At 46.0% G+C, this 19,676-nt stretch overlaps 1 protein-coding gene across 2 annotated transcripts; it reads left to right on the top strand.

Moving 5' to 3' along the window:
- The first annotated feature begins 358 nt into the window (after window positions 1–358).
- LOC103477364 (TBC1 domain family member 12-like) lies at window positions 359–13,364 on the top strand. 2 transcript variants are annotated; one of them, XM_008430440.3, is made up of 13 exons: window positions 359–1,779; window positions 5,931–6,060; window positions 9,345–9,454; window positions 9,530–9,612; window positions 9,684–9,801; window positions 9,867–9,973; window positions 10,055–10,138; window positions 10,220–10,314; window positions 10,380–10,451; window positions 10,551–10,679; window positions 10,806–10,915; window positions 11,308–11,566; window positions 11,636–13,364. In XM_008430440.3, the coding sequence occupies exons 1-13, from the start codon at window positions 800–802 to the stop codon at window positions 11,708–11,710; spliced, it is 2,352 nt and encodes a 783-aa protein (XP_008428662.1). In that variant the 5' UTR covers window positions 359–799; the 3' UTR covers window positions 11,711–13,364. The 2 variants fall into 2 exon arrangements, with proteins under 2 accessions (XP_008428662.1, XP_008428661.1); XM_008430439.3 differs by having other exon boundaries at window positions 365–1,779; window positions 9,342–9,454.
- Window positions 13,365–19,676: the final 6,312 nt, after the last annotated feature.

Below are 19,676 nucleotides of genomic sequence, written 5' to 3'. Positions count from 1 at the left end.
CACTGAGGGACAAGGTGTAAGAAAATGGATGGATGGATGGATGGATGGAGAATCATTTTCTGTTTTCTTCAAAGTTCTGCATTTTCATAAATCTTATTGGTGGACTTTTGAGACAGCAGATCTAAATCTTGAGAACGACCTGTGTTTTAGGTTTACTTTATGGTTCAATAAATTAGAACATTACTGACAAGTTTATTTATTCAGAAACTCCATCACCAAGTGATACACATTAACTAGACAGAGAATGATTACACCTTTATTTCTTTTTTGTGATAATTTTCTGCTAACAGGCAATGAAAACATGACATTTAAAATAAAATATCACGTCAGACAATTGAACCATCAGGTCTTCAGTTCGTACTTCTGTTGTAGTTCCATAAAGTGGCCAGCAGAGGGAGGCAGTCCCACACCGTGACCAGCAGAGGGAGGCAGTTACACAGAGTGAACAGCGGGTGTCGCTGTGAGCTTATTTGGGTCAGATTGACGTCATTGTTGGGGAATGTTAAAGATGGCGCTGGGCGGTCAGAGGAATGTTGCCGCAGCAACAAGCTGAAGGGATTTAATTAATCGTCCAGCCGGCACCGAGTTCCTCTTCCATCCACGGTCCGAATACTTCAGGTTCTGAACCCAAACATGAGCCCGGTAGACCCGGTCAGAGCCCGGTAACCCTGTGCTGTACCTCCGGATAAAATGGTAACCGGATCCTTGGAGAACAACAGAAGCTGCTGCGGAGTTCGGCCCACCGAGCCGGAGGATCTTACGGCCGGGGCCGAGGCGTCTGTAGCGGACTGAGGGGGTCATGGAAACACCGAAGGAGAACGGAGGCTCGGTTTCTGTGGATCTGAACGAAAACGAAGATGAGCCGGTGGGTGTGGAGGGGAAACCGGGTCCCAGGACACTGAAGGAGCGCAGCCTGACGCTGCTGACCGGTGTCAGCGGGGGTCAGGCGGCGGGCTGGACCCGGAATCCGGTGGATCTAAACGGGAGGAACGCAGCCAGAGACCCGGAGATCATGCTGGTAGCTGCGGAGGACGGGTACCTGTCCGGCCCGGTGGTGTTGGGCGGTGTGAACGGGTTTTCCCTGGAAGCAGAGGAGCGGGGAGAAGCAGGAGGTCCGGCCGCTTCCTGTCCAGCTGCGCTCCAGGAGGAAGGAGACTCTTCTCCCCCCCAGGACCAGCGCTCATGTCCGGGGAGGCCGAACTGGACCTCCGCGGGTGTTAACATGTCCAACGGGGTAGCTGACAGTCCTGAGGCGGCGGTCCGGTGTCTGGGTCAGAGACTGGGTCAGTGTGAGCTGGGCTGTGAGGAGGTCAAAGTAGCTAACGGTGGTTTGCACATGATGAGCCCCGGTTCTGAGTGGCCCGGTTCCGATTACTTCCCTGTAAACAGACACTCTGACCCAGGGTTCAGGCGGAACCGCTGCCCCAGCTGGGGCGACCCCAGATCCGGCCCATTATCCACCCCGGAACCGAGCCCCGGCCCCGCGTCGCCCTGCCCGTCCAGCCCGCTGTCGGAGCCCAACACCCGGCAGGAGGACGAGGAGCCGCTCGGTGACCCGGATGTTCCCGCAAGGCCGCAGAGTCTGAGGACTAACCCCGCAGCCAGCGTGTCCCGCAGCTGTGACGCCACCCCGCTGTCCCCTGACGAGGACGGGGGGTTCAACTTTGACCCCGAGGCGGGTCGGAGGCAGAGCGCCCCGGACAAGCTGAGCGAGGAGACCGGGGGTTCGGAGCTCAAAGTGATGCCCAAAAGGTTCGGCATCGCTGATTTCTTCACCAGGTAAGGGTTCGGGTTGACCTTTAACCCCTCCAGAAACCAGGTCCAGTTCCACCTGGACGAGGTTTCACTTCCAAGCAGCACTAAAGGTCATTGCTAACAGAGAGCCAAGCGTTTTCATGGAAAGTTCAGTGGAAGGAAAACGTATGGTCAAAAAAGATGCAAAACAAAACTTCCCCTTCAAAGGGTAGACTAGTGAGAACATTTAGATCCACTATGTTCAGATGGATCCTAAACATGGGCTTCCACAGTCTGATCTGGGCTGAGGAGAACCAGAACCAGAACTGGATCACTACTCAGAGGTCCAAAGTCATACAGTCTTCATTTCAGAGTTCCTGAATCTGCAGGACCAGAATTCCTGTTACTTCACCACTATCAGTGAAGATCTGGGTCACCAGGTCGTCTGCTGGTTCTGATCCACTGGGTTTTCAGAAGTCAGCATGAGAAGCACCAGAACCAACGATGCAGACGACCTGAAGGCAGCTAACGGAGCAATCTGATGTTCCAGAACCTCAGCAGAACCACACCATGCTGCATTGATACAGGAATTCATACAAAAGGAGCCCAGACCCGGTTCTGTTTGCAGAACCTGACTCACGGTTCTGGACTGAAATCATCAGATCCACCTGGATAAAGTCCAGGATTAAGCATTAAGCGGACCTTTTCCAGTCATTTTGGCCACTCAGAGCGCTTCACACTAGAGTCACATTCACCCATTCACACTCACACATTCACCCATTCACACTCACACATTCACACACATTCACGCAGGTCGGTAGGCAGCTTGGTGCCAAGGGGGAATCGAACCTACGACCTTCCGATCTCTTCCCACAGAGCCACAGTCGCCCCACCAAGCTAAAACCCAAACGCTGCTGAGTGTTAGTCGGATCAGAACCAGAATCTGATCAGAAAATTTATTGTTGATTTGAACCAGAACTTTGTGATTTGATCCAGACCATCCAACTGAGCAGAACCGTCCGCTCTGCTCCAGGTCCGATCACGTTCTCTGCCTCAGCAGCTCACAGTCATGGGATCATGAAGACCAGAACCGACCCGACCCGTTTGTTTCTTTCAGCTTCAGCACGTCAAGGTTCTGTCCAGACAGAGGGGGCGGTTCTGGTCGTCATCTGGGTTCTGTCTGGAGTTCAGTCCTGACTTTTTTGCTCATGATTAAATCAAAAACATCGAGAAAGCTGCAGAACTTTAGTTCACTCTCTTGGTTCTGGTACCACTTTGAGAAATAAATCATTTTATTGACGTTTTATTTTCATGTTGATTCGTCCAGAACCAGAACAAGCCTCATTCATTCAGAGTTCGGAGCAGCTGGTAGCTCCAGAACCTGATGGTTCTGCAGACCTGGACCGGCAGGTGTGGAGTTAAATCTCCATCTGCCGGAGCGGTGCTGCTGGTTTGGACCCGGGCCAGAGCAGCTGCCTGGAATTTCACACAGAGCCGCAGGAAATCCAGGCAGACAGAGGAATGAAGGCTCAGGGAGTCCAGGAGCTCCGGTTCTGATCCGACTAACACTCAGCAGCGTCTGGGTTTTAGGTTGGTGGAGCCGGTTCTGTTGGTGTCCAGTTGAACCAGTTCTGGTTCTGAGTGGGACCAGCTGTCCTTCCACTCAGTAACAGCTGACTCAGTGAGTTCAACTTCCTGTTTCTGACCCGGTTCTGTTTCACTTGTTGCATCACAGCCACATGTGGAACAATGGAGAGGAAGACTTGGTTCTGTTTGGGCCCGGTTCAGCCCGGTTGGCGCTGCGCCGGCCTCACTCTGAAACAGACGCTGCTGGAGTCTAGTTAAAGTACAGCAGGGTTCACATTTACATCACTGAAGCAACGGTTGGTTTCTGTCAGGCTCTGCTTTCACTTCTCTTAATGTAGGGGTGTCAAAGTGAGGGTCGGGGGCCATTTGTGGCCCTTGGATTAGTTTTGTGTGGCCCCAGAACGCAATGTAAGAATGGCACTGAATGTCATAATAAGCTGCATCACAAACATCGAGCGAGATTTTACTCAAAAACAGACGTGGTCGTGTTTTTCCATTATATTTAACTAAATACAGCAAAGTTTGTAGAAGAAAATTCTTATTTTCTTTTCTGACAATAAACTAAAAACATTTCATAGACTTTAAAAAAATGGAAAAATAATTAGCTCAAAAAGTTAAATGATTGTAAAAGTTAACAGACATAAAGTATTATATCTTTTATTTATTGTTGTGCAGGTAAAATAATTCACAATAATAATTTTGTGTTTTTAATTGGGGGGGAAAAAAGGAAACATTTTTTCTCCTGAATATTTTCAACATGGGGATTTTGGCCCTCGGCGTAAGGGCCACTGTCTTAAAGCTTCCTCCTAGCATAGCAGTGAAGGGAAGCAGCTAAAAATCTCATATATGCTAATGCTAACTGATCAGTTCTGGTTCCGTTTTCAGTTGTAATGATGACGATGTTCTGGATCCATTGGAGGCAAAGAGTCTTTGTTTACATCTTGAGCTAATGCTAACTCTTTGTTAGCACACCTGAATCGGCTCAGAAGCGGTTCAAACCGACCGCAGGTCATATGAATTCTTGAAAATCACCAACTGATGTTGGATGAATCAATATCAGCTGAAATCCTGAGTAGAAAACTTCTGGGCTCTTTCTGTTTCCTGAAGTTGTTTCTCCAGAACGATCTCACTAATTGGTTCGTTAGGGTCACATGACTCCCTCAGTTCAGCCTTTGGGTCGTCGTCTCCTGGAAACCCCAACAGATTCACACCGACTCCAACAGGCTGGGGTCACATCTAAAGGTCAAGATGGTTCAGGTCCACCTGGGGTGAAGAGCTGTAGGTGTTGGAAAGACGGAACCAGAAACAGCTGATCAGTGTAAATGACGTGTCGCTCTGAGTTGTTGTTCCCTGATGGAAACGTCTGGTGAGCAGAAACCGTTTCCACGGCGACGTTAAGAGTCGTCGTTCATAAATCCTCCTGGTTTCTCCTCTTCATGCCTCCTCCTGTCAGCTGACCTGGACTTTTCCACTGAAGAGAATGTAAAAGTGTTGATCTCACGGCTTTTTCTCCCGTTTTTCCACCAACGTCGGTGCAGAAACTGCTGCCGCGGCACAAATACGTCCCCGTTTGTAACCGCAGCCGTTGCTTAACTTTTCTTTAAGGAACTGAAACGGTTTTCTGTAGTTTTGTTTAGTCTGACATCAACAGTGATGCCTGTTCTGCTCACGAAGCGACCGACTTAAACAGATTCACATGTTGAATATAGAGAAGTGGCATTTCTAATTCTAGCAGCTTTTAATTGTTTTAAAAGTTTTATCATCGTTCTGAAGAAGGTTCTGTGTAAAACTTTCAGAAATTGAAACAAAGATCCAGAAACAAACTTGTAGATCTCAGATCATTTTGAGATATTTTCTCATTTTTGTTCTGCTGTTCATCAGTTCAACGCTTTAATTTGCTAAAATCTCCTCCGACTTTTGTTTTCCATTAAAACGGCTGCTTGTGAACTGCAGGATGACTCAGTTGGCATATTAAAAACACGGCAACATTTTAATGTTACTTTGTTTAAAAGACAACATTTAACAAGAAAAAAATGACAGATTTTAAAAAACTAATTCTACAAAATAAGTTGAGGCTTAAATTAAAGTCCTAACCTGATCTTCAGTCTCTTGCTCCAAACAGGCTAGCTAAATGCTAACCTAGCATTACTGTTATCAAGCTAATGATGACATGATGATAGATAATTTCTTTGGTTAATTAGGAAACAAGCTGCTGTTAAGTGGAGAAATTGAAAGATTAACAGAATTTGTTGTAAAACTTTTTTTAAAAGTTTTTTTTAGGCGAATTTCAGTCGATCTCGATCAATAAAGTTAGCTTGTTGACATCCTACAGCGTCAAAAACAGATGTTGGTTTTGGATATTTTGTTGCTGGAATAGAATAATGTTAGAAATACAAAGTACTGGTGAATATTTAGGTCACATTTAATGGAGCCAGATGGTTATAGATGGTATTTCAGTTAAAAACAACAGATTACCAGGTCTTTGCTGTAATGGTTTGATGTTTCCTGTGGGGCTGATTGACTCGGAGATCAAATCACTGGAAACATAATTAACTTGATGTAATTGTTCAAATTAAATCAACTTTTAACAGTTTCCTTCTTTCCTTCAGGAGCCTGTTTTCTAGAAAACCCAAAGAGTCCAGGGCAACGTCCCACAATGCAACAGGATGGCGACTGTTCAACAAGTCAGAGACCAGAGAGGAGGACGAGAGCGGAGAGGCGGCCATGACACCTCAGCAGGTTCGTATGGACTCTAACGAACTCGTCTGATTTAAATGTCTGAAATCTAATCTGTTCATCTCATAAACACTTTTATTCATGTTTCCATCCCTTCTCCCAGCGTTGAATCAGGTTTCCTGTTATTTAGTCTTTCTTTATGCAAACCCACCTTCAGGTGTCACACAGAGCAGACGCTGAGCAGACGCTGAGCAGACCCTGAGCAGAGCAGACGCTGAGCAGAGCAGACGCTGAGCAGACGCTGAGCAGAGCAGACGCTGAGCAGAGCAGACGCTGAGCAGACGCTGAGCAGAGCAGACGCTGAGCAGAGCAGACGCTGAGCAGAGCAGACGCTGAGCAGACGCTGAGCAGACGCTGAGCAGACGCTGAGCAGACGCTGAGCAGACGCTGAGCAGACGCTGAGCAGAGCAGACGCTGAGCAGAACAGATGCTGAGCAGACGCTCAGCAGACGCTCAGCAGACGCTCAGCAGACGCAGAGCAGACGCTGAGCAGAGCAGACGCTGAGCAGAGCAGATGCTGAGCAGACGCTGAGCAGAGCAGACGCTGAGCAGACGCTGAGCAGACGCTGAGCAGAGCAGATGCTGAGCAGATGCTGAGCAGAGCAGATGCTGAGCAGACGCTCAGCAGACGCTGAGCAGACGCTCAGCAGACGCAGAGCAGACGCTGAGCAGAGCAGACGCTGAGCAGACGCTCAGCAGACGCTGAGCAGAGCAGATGCTGAGCAGATGCTGAGCAGATGCTGAGCAGACGCTGAGCAGACGCTGAGCAGAGCAGACTCTGAGCAGAGCAGACGCTCAGCAGACGCTGAGCAGACGCTGAGCAGACGCTCAGCAGACGCTGAGCAGACGCTGAGCAGACGCTGAGCAGAGCAGACGCTGAGCAGAGCAGACGCTCAGCAGACGCTCAGCAGACGCTGAGCAGACGCTGAGCAGACGCTGAGCAGAGCAGACGCTGAGCAGAGCAGACGCTGAGCAGACGCAGACTCATCCGTCCAGGTTTCCTCCTGGTGACGGATCAAACCTCGGCCTGATCCGTTGGCTTTCAGTTGCCTTGGTGAAAGGATGTCAGCAGATGTTGTTTTAAAATCTTTCCTGCACCACAAAACGGGAAATTAGCTTCACTGAAGCCACTTATCCAATCCCACAGCATGATACTGCCTCAACAAAACCAAACCAGGGGAGAAACTTAGCTTGGGACATCGTCACACTGCAAAAATACAAAATCTATCCAAATATTTGGTGCAGTTTGTGGTACAAATGTCTGATTACACTTTAAAAATACAAAACTAACTTTCAGCAGCATGTAGATATTTGTTTAAATCAATAATTCCTTAATATTGATGAAAAAGTTTAGTTATAAGGGAAATAACCTGCCAGGGGAACAAGACATTTTTACCATATTATAAGTTAAAATTTCACTTATAACTTAAGTTTTCATTATTAACGCTAAAATATAATATCCTTTATTTATCTTGAGGGGAAATTGCTTATTAGTTGACAGGCTCCTCCATCCATGGTGCTAATTATTAATAACACATATAACCATAAGCTATAAAATTAATAGAATATATATAATGGAGTGATGTAAGTAATTAATTAATTTAGTAAAATAAGTAGAAAAAGCGAAAAAGGAATTATTGACTTAAAATGAGCTCCTATATTGTGCTGAAAAATTACTTTTAGATAATTTTTTTCTTATTTCAAATGTTTCCAGATATTTTCACTAGAAACCTTCTCAGAAATCCTTGTTTTGATTTTGTGTTTTTGCAGTGCGGTACCAATGTTTGGTCCAGGTGCAGCAGTAAATCCACAGCTGGATTCTATTAGCACTGGAACAAAAACACCAAACCAGTTTCCCATAGAAACCAGTTTGCTGCTGGTTCTTCATCCGGACCACCTGTTGTCCGGTCCGGTCCGGTCCGCTCTGGTTCTCGCCTGTTTTCACGGCTCAACTGGGTCTGTAAATGGGTTTCATGGGGGTGTTGGTGGTTGCTAAGCGACCGGCACACGGAGGCGGCTGTAGATGAGGCTGATGGTAACAACAACGCTCCACCCTCTCTCTCTCCCTGCTGGGTTGGTGTTTAGGGGCGATCAGCAGCAACATGGCCGCTCCCTCGCAGCGCTGCGCCCGCCGCGACTCTTCCTGCTGCTCAGACCGTCTGGCAGCTGCTGCTGTTTCCGCTCAGGTCACATGACTCAGGGGAAGCAGACGCCACATGTGGCTTGGCTGAGAGGGGCTGACACGTCAGGAGGAAGAGGAGGAGGAGGAGGAGGAAGATGGCGGCGATCCCGGTCGCCACGGCGATCCCAGATGTGGCGGCCGACAGATGTTTTCTCCTCCAGGGAAGAAACAGAAACATCTGAGACTCTCTGAGTTTGGTTGGTGGGAATTTAATGAGAGGGAACCGACGACTGGACCCAAAGCTCGGCCGGGTTCTGCTGAGTAGAACCGGGTCAGAACCAACCAGACTCTGATCATGGAGAATAATGGAGGTGTAGATTCTGACACGTTGCCACAAATATTTAGACACGATGTCCAACAAAAAAGGACAAAATGAAGGAAAAATGGAAAAGAGAAAAAGGAGAAAATAAAGACAAAGGAGAAAAAGTAGAATAGGAACAAAAGGAAAAATGAAAAAAGCAGGAAGCAAAAGAAAAAGGGAGGAATTTAATAAAGAAAATAGGAGAAAAAGAGAGAAAAAATTAAAAGGAAAAAAAGAAGAATATCAATAAAGGAAAGAGAGAAGGAAAAAGGAGAAAGTGGAAAAAAGACAAGATGAAGAAACAAATTATTAAAACAATTAAAAAACAGAAAAAAAGGATAGAAAAGAGAAAAAAAGCAGTAAAATAGAGGAGGGGGATAAGGAAAATAGGTGATATTGATTATTTATTGGAAGCAGGTGAGACGGTTCAGCTTCTAATCACTTGTTGCAGAAAAAGGAAACAAAGTTTTCAGGCGTTAAACTGTGTGGAAGGACGATCTCTCCTTTATTTCCTGGGACTCCTGATCTGGACCGGGTCTGGGTTCTGCTGGTCAGATGAACAGCCAGTCGGTCTGATCCTGTCCTGCTCTGTCTCCCCCTGCTGGCCGGAGGTGGAAGCGTCGTTATGAAAGGGTTCTGTTGTTGGTGTGCAGCTGTCCTCGTCTCAATCAGTCCTCCATTGTTCCGCTACAGACACGTCCATTCATCAGGAGCTGGACGTGTCCTCATCAGCATGCAGGGACGCTCTGGTGTCTCCGTCCAGAACCGTTTGGGTTTCAGCTCCTGTCTCTCTGTCCTCAGCAGGAGGACGAGGACTCGCCGTGTCCACAGCGCCCCCTGGCGGCAGGGAGGAGGAAGAACCTGGAGTTTGAGCCTCTGTCCACCACCGCTCTGATTCTGGAGGACCGGCCGTCGTGAGTCCTGCCAGAACCGTCCCGGGTTGCCATGACGACGGTCCGGCTGGCTGACTGTCCTCTGTCTGTCCCCAGGAACCTGCCGGCCAAGTCCCTGGAGGAGACGCAGAGACACAAGCTGGAGTACGATGAGATGGTGGCTGGAGCCAAGAGGAGAGGTGAGCTCCCTGACCTCTGACCCCCAGGACTCTCTGGTGCAGCTTCCTGACCTCTGACCTCTTGTCTCCAGAGATGAAGGACGCCCAGAAGAAGAAGCGCCAGATGAAGGAGAGACACCGGCAGGAGGACAGCATCTCCAACGCCATGGTGGTCTGGAACACCGAGATCCTGCCGCACTGGGACGCCATGTAGGTACTCCGGGGTCAGGGGTCAGCAGGATCAGGGGTCAGTAGCTCACCCTGTGTGTGTTCAGGAAGGGGACGAGGCGGGTCCGGGACCTCTGGTGGCAGGGCCTCCCTCCTGGAGTCCGAGGACGAGTCTGGAGCCTGGCCATCGGCAACGAGCTCAACATCACAGCAGGTACCGACCCGGCTCTGGGTTTGGATCTGGGTCTGGGTCTGGTTCTGGGTTTCTAAGGCCCGGTTCTGGTTGTCTCTGTAGAACTGTATGAGATCTTCCTGTCCAGAGCCAAGGAGAAGTGGAGGAGCTACAGCGAGACGAGCTCGGTCAACGACAACGAGAGCGGTACCGGTCCTGGTTCTGAAGGTTCTGTTCTGACCCGGGTCGGCGGGCCGGCTCATCCCGGTTTGTTCTGTTTCTCTGCAGACGGAGGAGCGTCTCTGGCGGACCGGGAGTCCAGTCTGGACCTCATCAAGCTGGACATCTCCAGAACCTTCCCGTCTCTCTTCATCTTCCAGAAGGTACCGGACCTGCAGCGGCGCCGCCGGGCCCGGTTCGCTCTGACCCGTTTGTGTTCTGTCCGCAGGGCGGGCCGTACCACGACCTGCTGCACAGCGTGCTGGGAGCCTACACCTGCTACCGACCCGACATCGGCTACGTGAGTCCGCCCTCCGGAACCGGCCCGGATCGGTTCTGACGGGCTCCACGGCCGGTCTGTGTGTCCCGACCCGGTCCGACCCGGTTCTGTGTGTCGCAGGTCCAGGGCATGTCGTTCATCGCCGCCGTGTTGATCCTGAACCTGGAGGAAGCCGAAGCCTTCATCACCTTCGCCAACCTGCTCAACAAGCCGTGTCAGATGGCGTTTTTCAGGGTGGACCACGAGCTGGTGAGGAGACGGTTACCATGGAGACCAGCAGAGCATCACCAGAGCAACACCAGAGCAACACCAGAGCAACACCAGAACCCCAGCAGAACCTCGCTGACCCGTCTGTCTCTCTGTCTGTCTCTCCAGATGCTGAAGTATTTCACCGCCTTTGAGATTTTCTTTGAGGAGAATCTTCCTCGACTCTTCAGCCACTTCCAGACCAACAGCTTGACCCCTGACCTCTACCTGATCGACTGGTGAGGGCTTTGATTTTCAATAAATATGCATATATATATATATATATGCAGTTATTTGCTTTTTCAAATAAAAAAATATATAAAATGTTATTTTTTAAAACTTTTTAATACATATTTTTCAAAAAAGTTTTGAAATATTTTCAACCTTTTAAAAACATTTTAAAACTTTTTTCAATGTAGTTTTTAAACATATTTTTTTAAATATATTTTCCAACTTTTTTCTCCCTAAAAATCTTTTCTTTCAAAAACTGTTTTTGAGAAAAAGTATATTTTTCCAAAACAACAGAAGATTTAAAATGACATATTTTTGAAATAAAAATAAAAATCCTTTATAAAAGATTTTGAAAATAATAAAATTGCTCATTAGTATTTTTAATAATTGGTCCGTCCAGGATCTTCACGCTGTACAGTAAGTCTCTCCCGCTGGACGTGGCGTGCCGGGTCTGGGACGTGTTCTGCCGGGACGGCGAGGAGAGCCTGTTCCGGACCGGCCTGGGGATCCTGCGCCTCTTCCAGGACGTCCTGCTGCAGATGGACTTCATCCACATCGCCCAGTTCCTCACGCGTCTCCCCGACGACCTGCAGCCGCACACGCTGTTCGCCGCCATGGCCAACACGCACATGATCAGCCGGAACCGCCGCTGGGCCCAGGTCCGCTCCGACTCCCGCAGAATCACTCCGGAGCCACTTCCTGTGTAACTTCCTGCTTCCTGTCTGCAGGTGTTCTCCGCTGTGATGAAGGACGGGAACGGCAGGGAGGCGGAGAAGTCCGGCAGCCCGGCTCTGAGGAGCTAACGCCGCCCCAACATGGAGCCGAGAGACGGCTGGACTTCCTGGTGCTCCCTCTGCTGGCCGGGAGGGGAACCGCTCCAGAACCTCTCCGGTCCAGTTCCTCTGCACTTCCTGCTCCAGGTTTCTGGATCAGCTGAAGCAGTATTTATCCCAGATGAAGGATTCGGACGTGTCAGAATGTGCTGCATGCTTCCTCTGGACCCAGATTTCCTCTCAGCACTTTATTCCTGCAGAACCTAGCGGAACCGACCCGACGGGCCGCTCTGGTTCTGTTTGACCCGCCTGCTGGTCGCCTTCCAGGAGTAAAACTGTGAGCTCCTCCTGCACCAGCACCCAGAGGTCAGCAGCAGGGTTGACCTGAGATCATGTGACTCGGCAACGATGAAGAAGCAGAAATACTGAGGAAGAGCGACAGGAACCTGAAGTTACACCTTTTAATCATAAATATCTTCTAATGTCGTTAAAAACCCAAACGGACCCGACCCAGGAGCTCTGATGGGTTTCAGATGCTGAAAAATCTGATTTATTTCCTGTTCATTAAACGCATCACCAGCAGCACATTGATGCTGGTTCCCAACATTCCCACCGAGTCCAAACACTCCTACCTCTGCTGGTCCTGGTCCTGGTTCTGGTCCTGGTTCTGGTTTTCAGTCTGTTTCTGGTTCTGGTCCTGGTTCTGGTTTTCAGTCTGTTTCTGGTTCTGGTCCTGGTTCTGTTTCTGGTTCTGGTCAGGTTTCTGGTCCTGGTCTTGGTTCTGGTTCTGGTCGGTACTGTGGTTCCTCTCCGGTCCGTTTCCTCCATGGTTCCTTTTCGCTCTCTGAACCCAAACATCAGTCGGATCCGACCCGACCCGACGCTGCAGCCTGAGGTTCTACTGGGAACAGGGTGGACCCGATCGGACCAGCAGAACCGCCGGGTCCGACTGTGAGGAACGTTAGAATCCAAGGTGAAGATCCGAACCGGTTCCTGTTCACATTAAAACACATCCTCACATGTTGACCTTTGACCTTTTCACACCTGGAGCATCAGAGGAAAAGTCTATGTTTCCAGGAACATGTCGGTGGTTCTGGTTCTGGTTCTGTTTGGAGGTAAAGAACCCAGAACCTGGTTGTTCAACACTAGAAGCTTCAGGCAGGAAGTGGTTCTTTCAAAATAAAACTCGACCAAAGTGAAAATCTTTACGTATCAGAATCTGGATCGACCCGCTTCGTGCTGGTTCCGGATGAAGCTTTGGGTCCAACACTAACCCGACCGGACGGACCTCCGGTGCCGGCCGCAGACGCTCCGACGTTAAAGTATTAAACTGCTTCCTGATCCTGTAAATTATTAAATTAACTAAAACGGATTAAAAACTACAAAGATTTTCTACCAGTTTGGAAAATAACCGATCCGGACCTGGATTAGTTCTGGTTCTGGTTCCAACCGGATCCGCTTTCTCTCCCACGTCGACTTCAAGCTAAACTTATTCCGTCAACATGTTTTATTATTTAAACTTTTCGGCTGTTTTATATTTTACTGTTTGTTCATTTAGCTTCTCTGTTCCACTTCAGTGTTTTTTCCCATAATGCCTTACAGTTGATGTAAATAAACTGTAAAAATGTTCTTTTTCATATGACGCCACTAGTCTGATGTGTAAATAAATATCTAAGCAAACTGACTGGACTGGCCTCTATCAGCCAAAACATTATGACCACCAACGTTCCCACATGGGTTCATTACACCTTCATTAAATAGATGGTGGAAAAGTAAAAATCGCTTTGCTCTCTCTGGTTTAGTGAATGTAAATGTTGCCCAACTAAAACATGAATTAAATTGTTTATTTATACAACACAAAAACAGTTCAGTAATTAATTATTCAAAGTAGTTTAAACGGTTTATATCAAAGGAAACCCAGCAGTGCTAACTCCTCCTGGACCAGCAGGGGGCGACATCTGACAATGGCTTGTGGCTTTACATCAATCCGTCATAACGAGAATGCATGTGGTGACAGTAGAGAGTAAAAACCGGATCGAACCAGCCCCGTTTTCACCCAAACCCAAAGGAACTTGGCTTCAGTTCTTTTATTTTTCATCTTTTCTTTTCCTCCTCAGTCATGATCATTTTACTCCAGTAGCTCCTCATTTTTTGCTCTCGTGTTTTCTGCTGCGTTCACAAACACTAATTGTCTTTTGTCTTTATGTTTGTTTCCAAAGTTAGATTTGCATAATTTGAAAAGTGCAGCAGTTTGCTTGGCACCAAACACCAGCTGGGTGCAGTACGCAGCTGCTGCCACAAGGTGGAGCCAGAGGACCTGCTTCAACACTCCTCTTCCTCACTGTTCTGCTTCCCTGCTGCTAATCTATGAATGAATGAAATGGTTCAGAGCAGGAACTGGGGAATGTTTCGCTCCCCTTTCTTTTATTTTTACTCGGTTCTTGTTTTCCAGCCCACTGAACAAAAACATCTTCGTTCTCAGGTTGTCGTGTTTCATTGTGAGAAACTACAGAAGTCGTCACGTCTCGGTTTGAGTTCTTCTGATCTAATTAAGACAAACTCGTCACTGGAGAGCTGAGCTGCTAACCTCAGCCGGCTGCAGATCTCTCTCTCCACGCTGATTCAAACGGCGTGTGAAGGCCCCCGCGGCGGCAGGTCCCCTCGCCCGGGGGCCACAGGTATTTCCGAGGCCTGTGGAGGACGAGGAGCGGGGCCGGCAGGGGGCCTGGAAGCTATTTGGCAGCAGTCTGAGGTCTTTCCTGAAGAGGTGGGGCCGGAGAGGAAGAAGGAGCCCAGCGGGGCCCCTGAGGGCCTCTGAGATGCCCCAGAAGGTCAGGGCAAAGCAGAGCTGCATGGCACAGAGCGGATGAGGGTGAGAAAGCAGAACAGACCGAGCGGAGGGGAAACCTGACGGATGTTTTCACACCGCTTAATGAACTCGGCTCAGGTTTGTGATGGATCTGCTCATCAACGCCTTGTTGTTTACAAGTCGCTTCCCAAGTCACATCTCAAGTCTCAGCAGCTCAGGTTGGAAGTCGTTTAGGGACAAGTGTTTGATGATCAAGTCTGTTTCAGATCCTGGTATTTACCTGCAAAGACTGAAGTCTGAAGGCTTTGAAAGGAAAGGCCAAGTGAAGTTTCAAGTCTTAAAGACTAGCCGTAAACAAGTCGTATTTTGCACAAACTCAAGTCTGCTGATTTTTAGGAGTTATTCTAAGTCAGGTCTCAAATATTTTGCCACAAGTCCAAGTCAAACACAAGACATTTCAAGACATGTCAAGTCATGTGTCAAGTCTTTGAGAGGCAAATCCAAGTCAAATGTTTCACCTACAGTCAAGTCTCAAATCCTTAGATTGTTAATCCAAGTAATCGAGTCTTTGGTGATAAAGTCCAAGTAAACTCAGAAGTGATGTCTAATTCAAGCTTTATTCAAATCAAGCTTTGGGTTTTTATCCCAAATCCAAGTCAAGACCTTCAGAGTCCGGAGATTCTGGTCGCAGGTGTGCAGAAACGAAACGTGGCGGCGGTCATCACTGAATTTGTCTGTTGATCGACTTGCTCTAACTTTCCCCTGACCTGTGGTCTGATGCTGATCAGGTCTCATCCCGGTGTGAGGAAGAGATGAAACCAGAGAATCTGATGTGATGCTTTTCTGCATCAGCTGACAGAACCGTCTCAGCTGCTGTTGCACCGTTACGGTCAGAGAAAGTTTAGGTGAGGATGAAACAGAGGATCTGAAGAACAGAGAACCAGGAGGAGGTGTAGACTCGGCTGGTCAACGTTTCCTGTCCTGTGGGACGTCTGGGAGCTTATCGATGACTGGATCACTCATCTCTCCTACTCTTCTTTCACTTCAGTCTCTCCTTTTCCTTTTGCACTCATCACTCTTTCCTGACTGTTTCCTTTCAGTCCATCTTAAATCTCTGCAGACGTCCAGAGTTCAAACTCTAATTCAGGCAGTAATGGATGATTCATCAACCTGAGATCATTTCATTTGAAATATTTCCAGTTTCCTCAAATCTGCTTCATTTCTTTTGTTAATTTTCCATCCATTCTTAGACTATCACTTATTTAAAAAACATTTCTAACGTGATAGTCAAGGTGATAATATGTTCCTACAGCGTCATCCACCAGGAGCCTGATTATCAACTGTTCTCTTCATTATTCGCCGTTTGTGTTTTTACTGGATGAAAAAAAGATCAGCTTAGAGAAACTAGAGCCTGAAATGATTCATTATCTGTAAATGAAGATGATGAAAGTCGTGAGTTTATCTCAGTACCTTTGTTTTGCACTTAGATACCAAGTTATACTGACATAATTATTATTATAATAATTATTAAGCTTTTTACGCTCACAGTTCTAATTAAGTGTAAAGAAGCTTAAAAGGAAATAAATATTATGTATTTGTTTTGTTCAGGTTCCTTCTCATTTATTGGGCCTGTTATGTGTAAAAGCAGTAAATCTGCAGCAGCGTTGAGGAAAACTCAGCGTTCATCTGAGAACATTAAGCTACAGGGAAATTATTTTAAGAAAATACTGTTTTTAACAGAATTTACGATGCAGCAAATATTTCTGCAAACAAAGAAAAGCTGAAGCATTTCTTAAAATGAATACTTATTAAATTTGTTCAGTTCCTCTGAGTCATCCATGACTCATGACTCTGAACCTGGATTTAGCCTGGAGGTTTATTGGGTTCTTGGAGGTCTTGGGGTTGAGCAGGTTTGGTTTTCTTGGACTATAACTGAACCTGTGAACTTTGATCAAATTTGCATTTTAACAACAAAAATCTGGTATGAATCAAATGATGACGGTTTAGAAAAGCACAGTGGAGGATCAGTGATCCTACGAACACAAAGTGGTGGTGAAGTGGATGAAGGTGATCTCTGGTTTTCTAATTCCAGCTTCCTGAGTCAAACTTTCTGAAACCTCCACTGGTTCCAGGTGTTTTCATCTCCTGCAGCTTTGAACGTCTTTAAACTGACGGTTTAGTTTAACTCAGTCAGATTAGATGGAGAACATCGACGGACATCAGCTTCCAAGTCTTTCCACCGACTCTTAGATTTAAATGCATGCTGGTGCAGCGCTTCACTTTAGATGTAGTGGAAGTATTCTTTACGATTAGTGATTAAACGTTAGCGTGGAGGACTTTTTAATGACTTATTTATGGTATAACCCTAACCTCATCAGTTAGCTAACATGGATCTCACAGTTATAAGTCCTTAAAGATACCAGCCTTTGAAACGAAAACATATTCTGATTCTTTATTAAATCATCGGTCTAACATTGACATTAAAAGCCAACAATCATGGAGCAAAGAGGACGATCCAGTTTGATCAAATGAGGGATTTTTACATGATTCAATTCATCATCATAACAAAAACTTGATGTTTATGTGCCATTGGGTTTGGATGCCGTTTTAAATTAAATTCGATCTCTCTGGAGGTGATGTTTCTTCTCTTTCCAAGGCTCTTCTGTTTCTCAAAGGAAACCATTTGGGCTGCAGACGGAGGTGAAAAGGTCTGAGAGGGGTTACACCTGCAGAGGAGCTTCCTGCGGCGGCAGGAACTCAAGCCGGTTTCCCATTAGGTCAGTGGCCCCCGAGGGCCGATCCTCTTTAGCTCTCCTTTCACTCCTCGTAGAGCGGAAACCGGCGGGTCGGACGGAGGGAAAGCTGCGGCGCCGAGTTGCAATTAGACGCTCCATTATATAAAGGCATATTCAGATAACAGGGGCACCAATGAGGTCAGTACGTGCCTTTTGTTGTGGGAATAATGAGTTTTTTAATAAAACAAAAAAATGCCCCCTTCGTTATTGTAATGACCTAATGAGTGTGCCAGTGGCGCGGGGCCATGTTGGTGGGAAAGTCCCGCGGTCGGAGCATCTCTCTGTCCTCTCGCTGCACCTGCATCCCCCCGGAGCCGCGCCGTGATTTCTGGACCTCCAGTGTTTGTGTTCAGGCTCAGAACCAAACGAGTGTTTAATTACCATAAAATGCTGCGGGCATGTAGCCCTACGACACAATGAATGGCAACATAGAGCTCATTGAGGTTATCAACAAGGGGCCCAGTGGTCAATTGGGTCATTGATTTGGATTGTTTGACAGACCTGGAGCCAAGGCCGCAGGAACAAGCAAAGTTCAAAAATCCCCCTCAGTTGAATCGAGAAGTTTGTCACAGAATCTGTTGGAAGGGGCTGTCAGCAGCGATTAGGGGGCATGAAAGGGCTCAGCGATCAAACGGGCTCCGGCCCAGCGCTGCACATTTAATTACAATTTGCATGTCTTTGTTCCTGACCCCTCAGCAGGCATGATCTGATTACAAGGGTGAACAGTTAGCACCGAGGGAAACTCGCGGCATATTTCTCTAACTAAACTCCGGCGTGTTTGAAGGTGGACTTTCAGGGTCGGAGGTAAACTTCGCACATCGCCAGAGCCGTTGCCTTCCTCCTGGTTCTCTGCTTCGTCCCCAACTCCCACTGCATTCTGGGAGTTCACTGAGCTGGGGGGAACGTAGGGTGCCCACCGGCTCATTAACTGGGAGGCACAGCGCCCTTTGACCCCTATGATGCAGGGTGACGGGGCAGACGAGACGAGGCGATTGGCTGGCAGCTTCAGCGGTTGATTGTGCCACCAGTGGTGTTCCAGAGTGGAAAAGGGCAGCGAGGAGCAAAACGCCGTTAACCCAACTTTTCCTTCACGACTCGCTTCTCTACACCTTCATGAAACCACTGATCACTTTCAGATAAATTATCTGTAAAATCATAATTTTACAGATGCATAACATAAACTAATGGTTTATTAGTTCATTTTATGGTTTATGTTTTACCAAAAAGTCAGAAAATATGTGTTTAATAATAATTTGTATTCAATGTTTATAATTTAAACCATAAAAGGAACATTTATATTTTTGGAAAATGAAAGTTTTCCTTTGTAAAATGTAATAAAGTTGTGTTTTGGTGAAGATTAATGGAAGATTAGCCCAAAACGCTGAAATATAACATAACATAACAGCCTATGGATGAAGCAGTTTTATGTGAAACTTTTGAACATATAAAGTTGATACCAGAAGTTTTTATCCACCAAATAAAACTTTACACACGTTGTTTCTCTAAATCACACAAAAAAAAAGTTCTAGTCAATTTTTCTGACATTTGACAAATAGAAATAATTTTGATAATTACAACTAATCCAAAAATATAGAGAAGAAGAAGTTTGGTCTGATTTAACTTTGTATTAATAGTTTGTTTAGTTTAGTTATTTATGCTTAATATAATATATACCAGTGTGACACAAAGTGGTTTATAGACATTTAATCTCTAAACTCTGACAATAAATGATCAAAAATAATCAAAGACATAAAATGATAATTGTTGGTAAGTAAATAAATCGACTAAAATCTATTGTGTAATTATAACTAGATCAGGATTAAACTTCTCCAATATTGAAAAGGCATAAATATGCAACACAAAATATATAATTTTAAATTATATATTTAAATATAATTTAAAATTATATTTTTAAATTATATTTTAAATTATATTTAAAATTATATTTTAAATATAATTTAAAATATAATTTTAAATTATATTTTAATTTTAAATTAATTGGTAAATATAATTTAATTGGTAATTAAATTCACCAATTTACAGGATCAGGACTAAATTATTCTCTGATATTGTAAAGTCAGAAATTTGTAAGAAAAATATTCCTACATTTTTCAACATCAAACATTTGCAAAAAAATTAAATTAAAAAATAAAACTTACAATTTGGATCCAAATTGTAAGTTTTATCCTGAGCCTGGATAAAAATTACACTTTGTGTTTAATAAATTTATGCATTAAACATAAAAGTATGACATTTTTTCTTGCATTTTTACAACTTTTCATGGAAAAATATATAAGAATATTTTTTTAAATATGTGAAATTAATCTGGAAATTTTTGTGGTGAAAAGTTTATTAGTAGTTTATTGTTTTACCCCCATATTCCCTGGACACA

This window comes from Poecilia reticulata, chromosome 15 (genome assembly GCF_904066995.2).
Source record: "Poecilia reticulata chromosome 15, P_reticulata-male-v2, whole genome shotgun sequence".
Classification (NCBI taxonomy): Eukaryota; Metazoa; Chordata; class Actinopteri; order Cyprinodontiformes; family Poeciliidae; genus Poecilia; species Poecilia reticulata.
The sequence above is the reverse complement of the archived record's forward strand: the minus strand, read 5'-3'. Positions and strand labels throughout refer to the sequence as shown.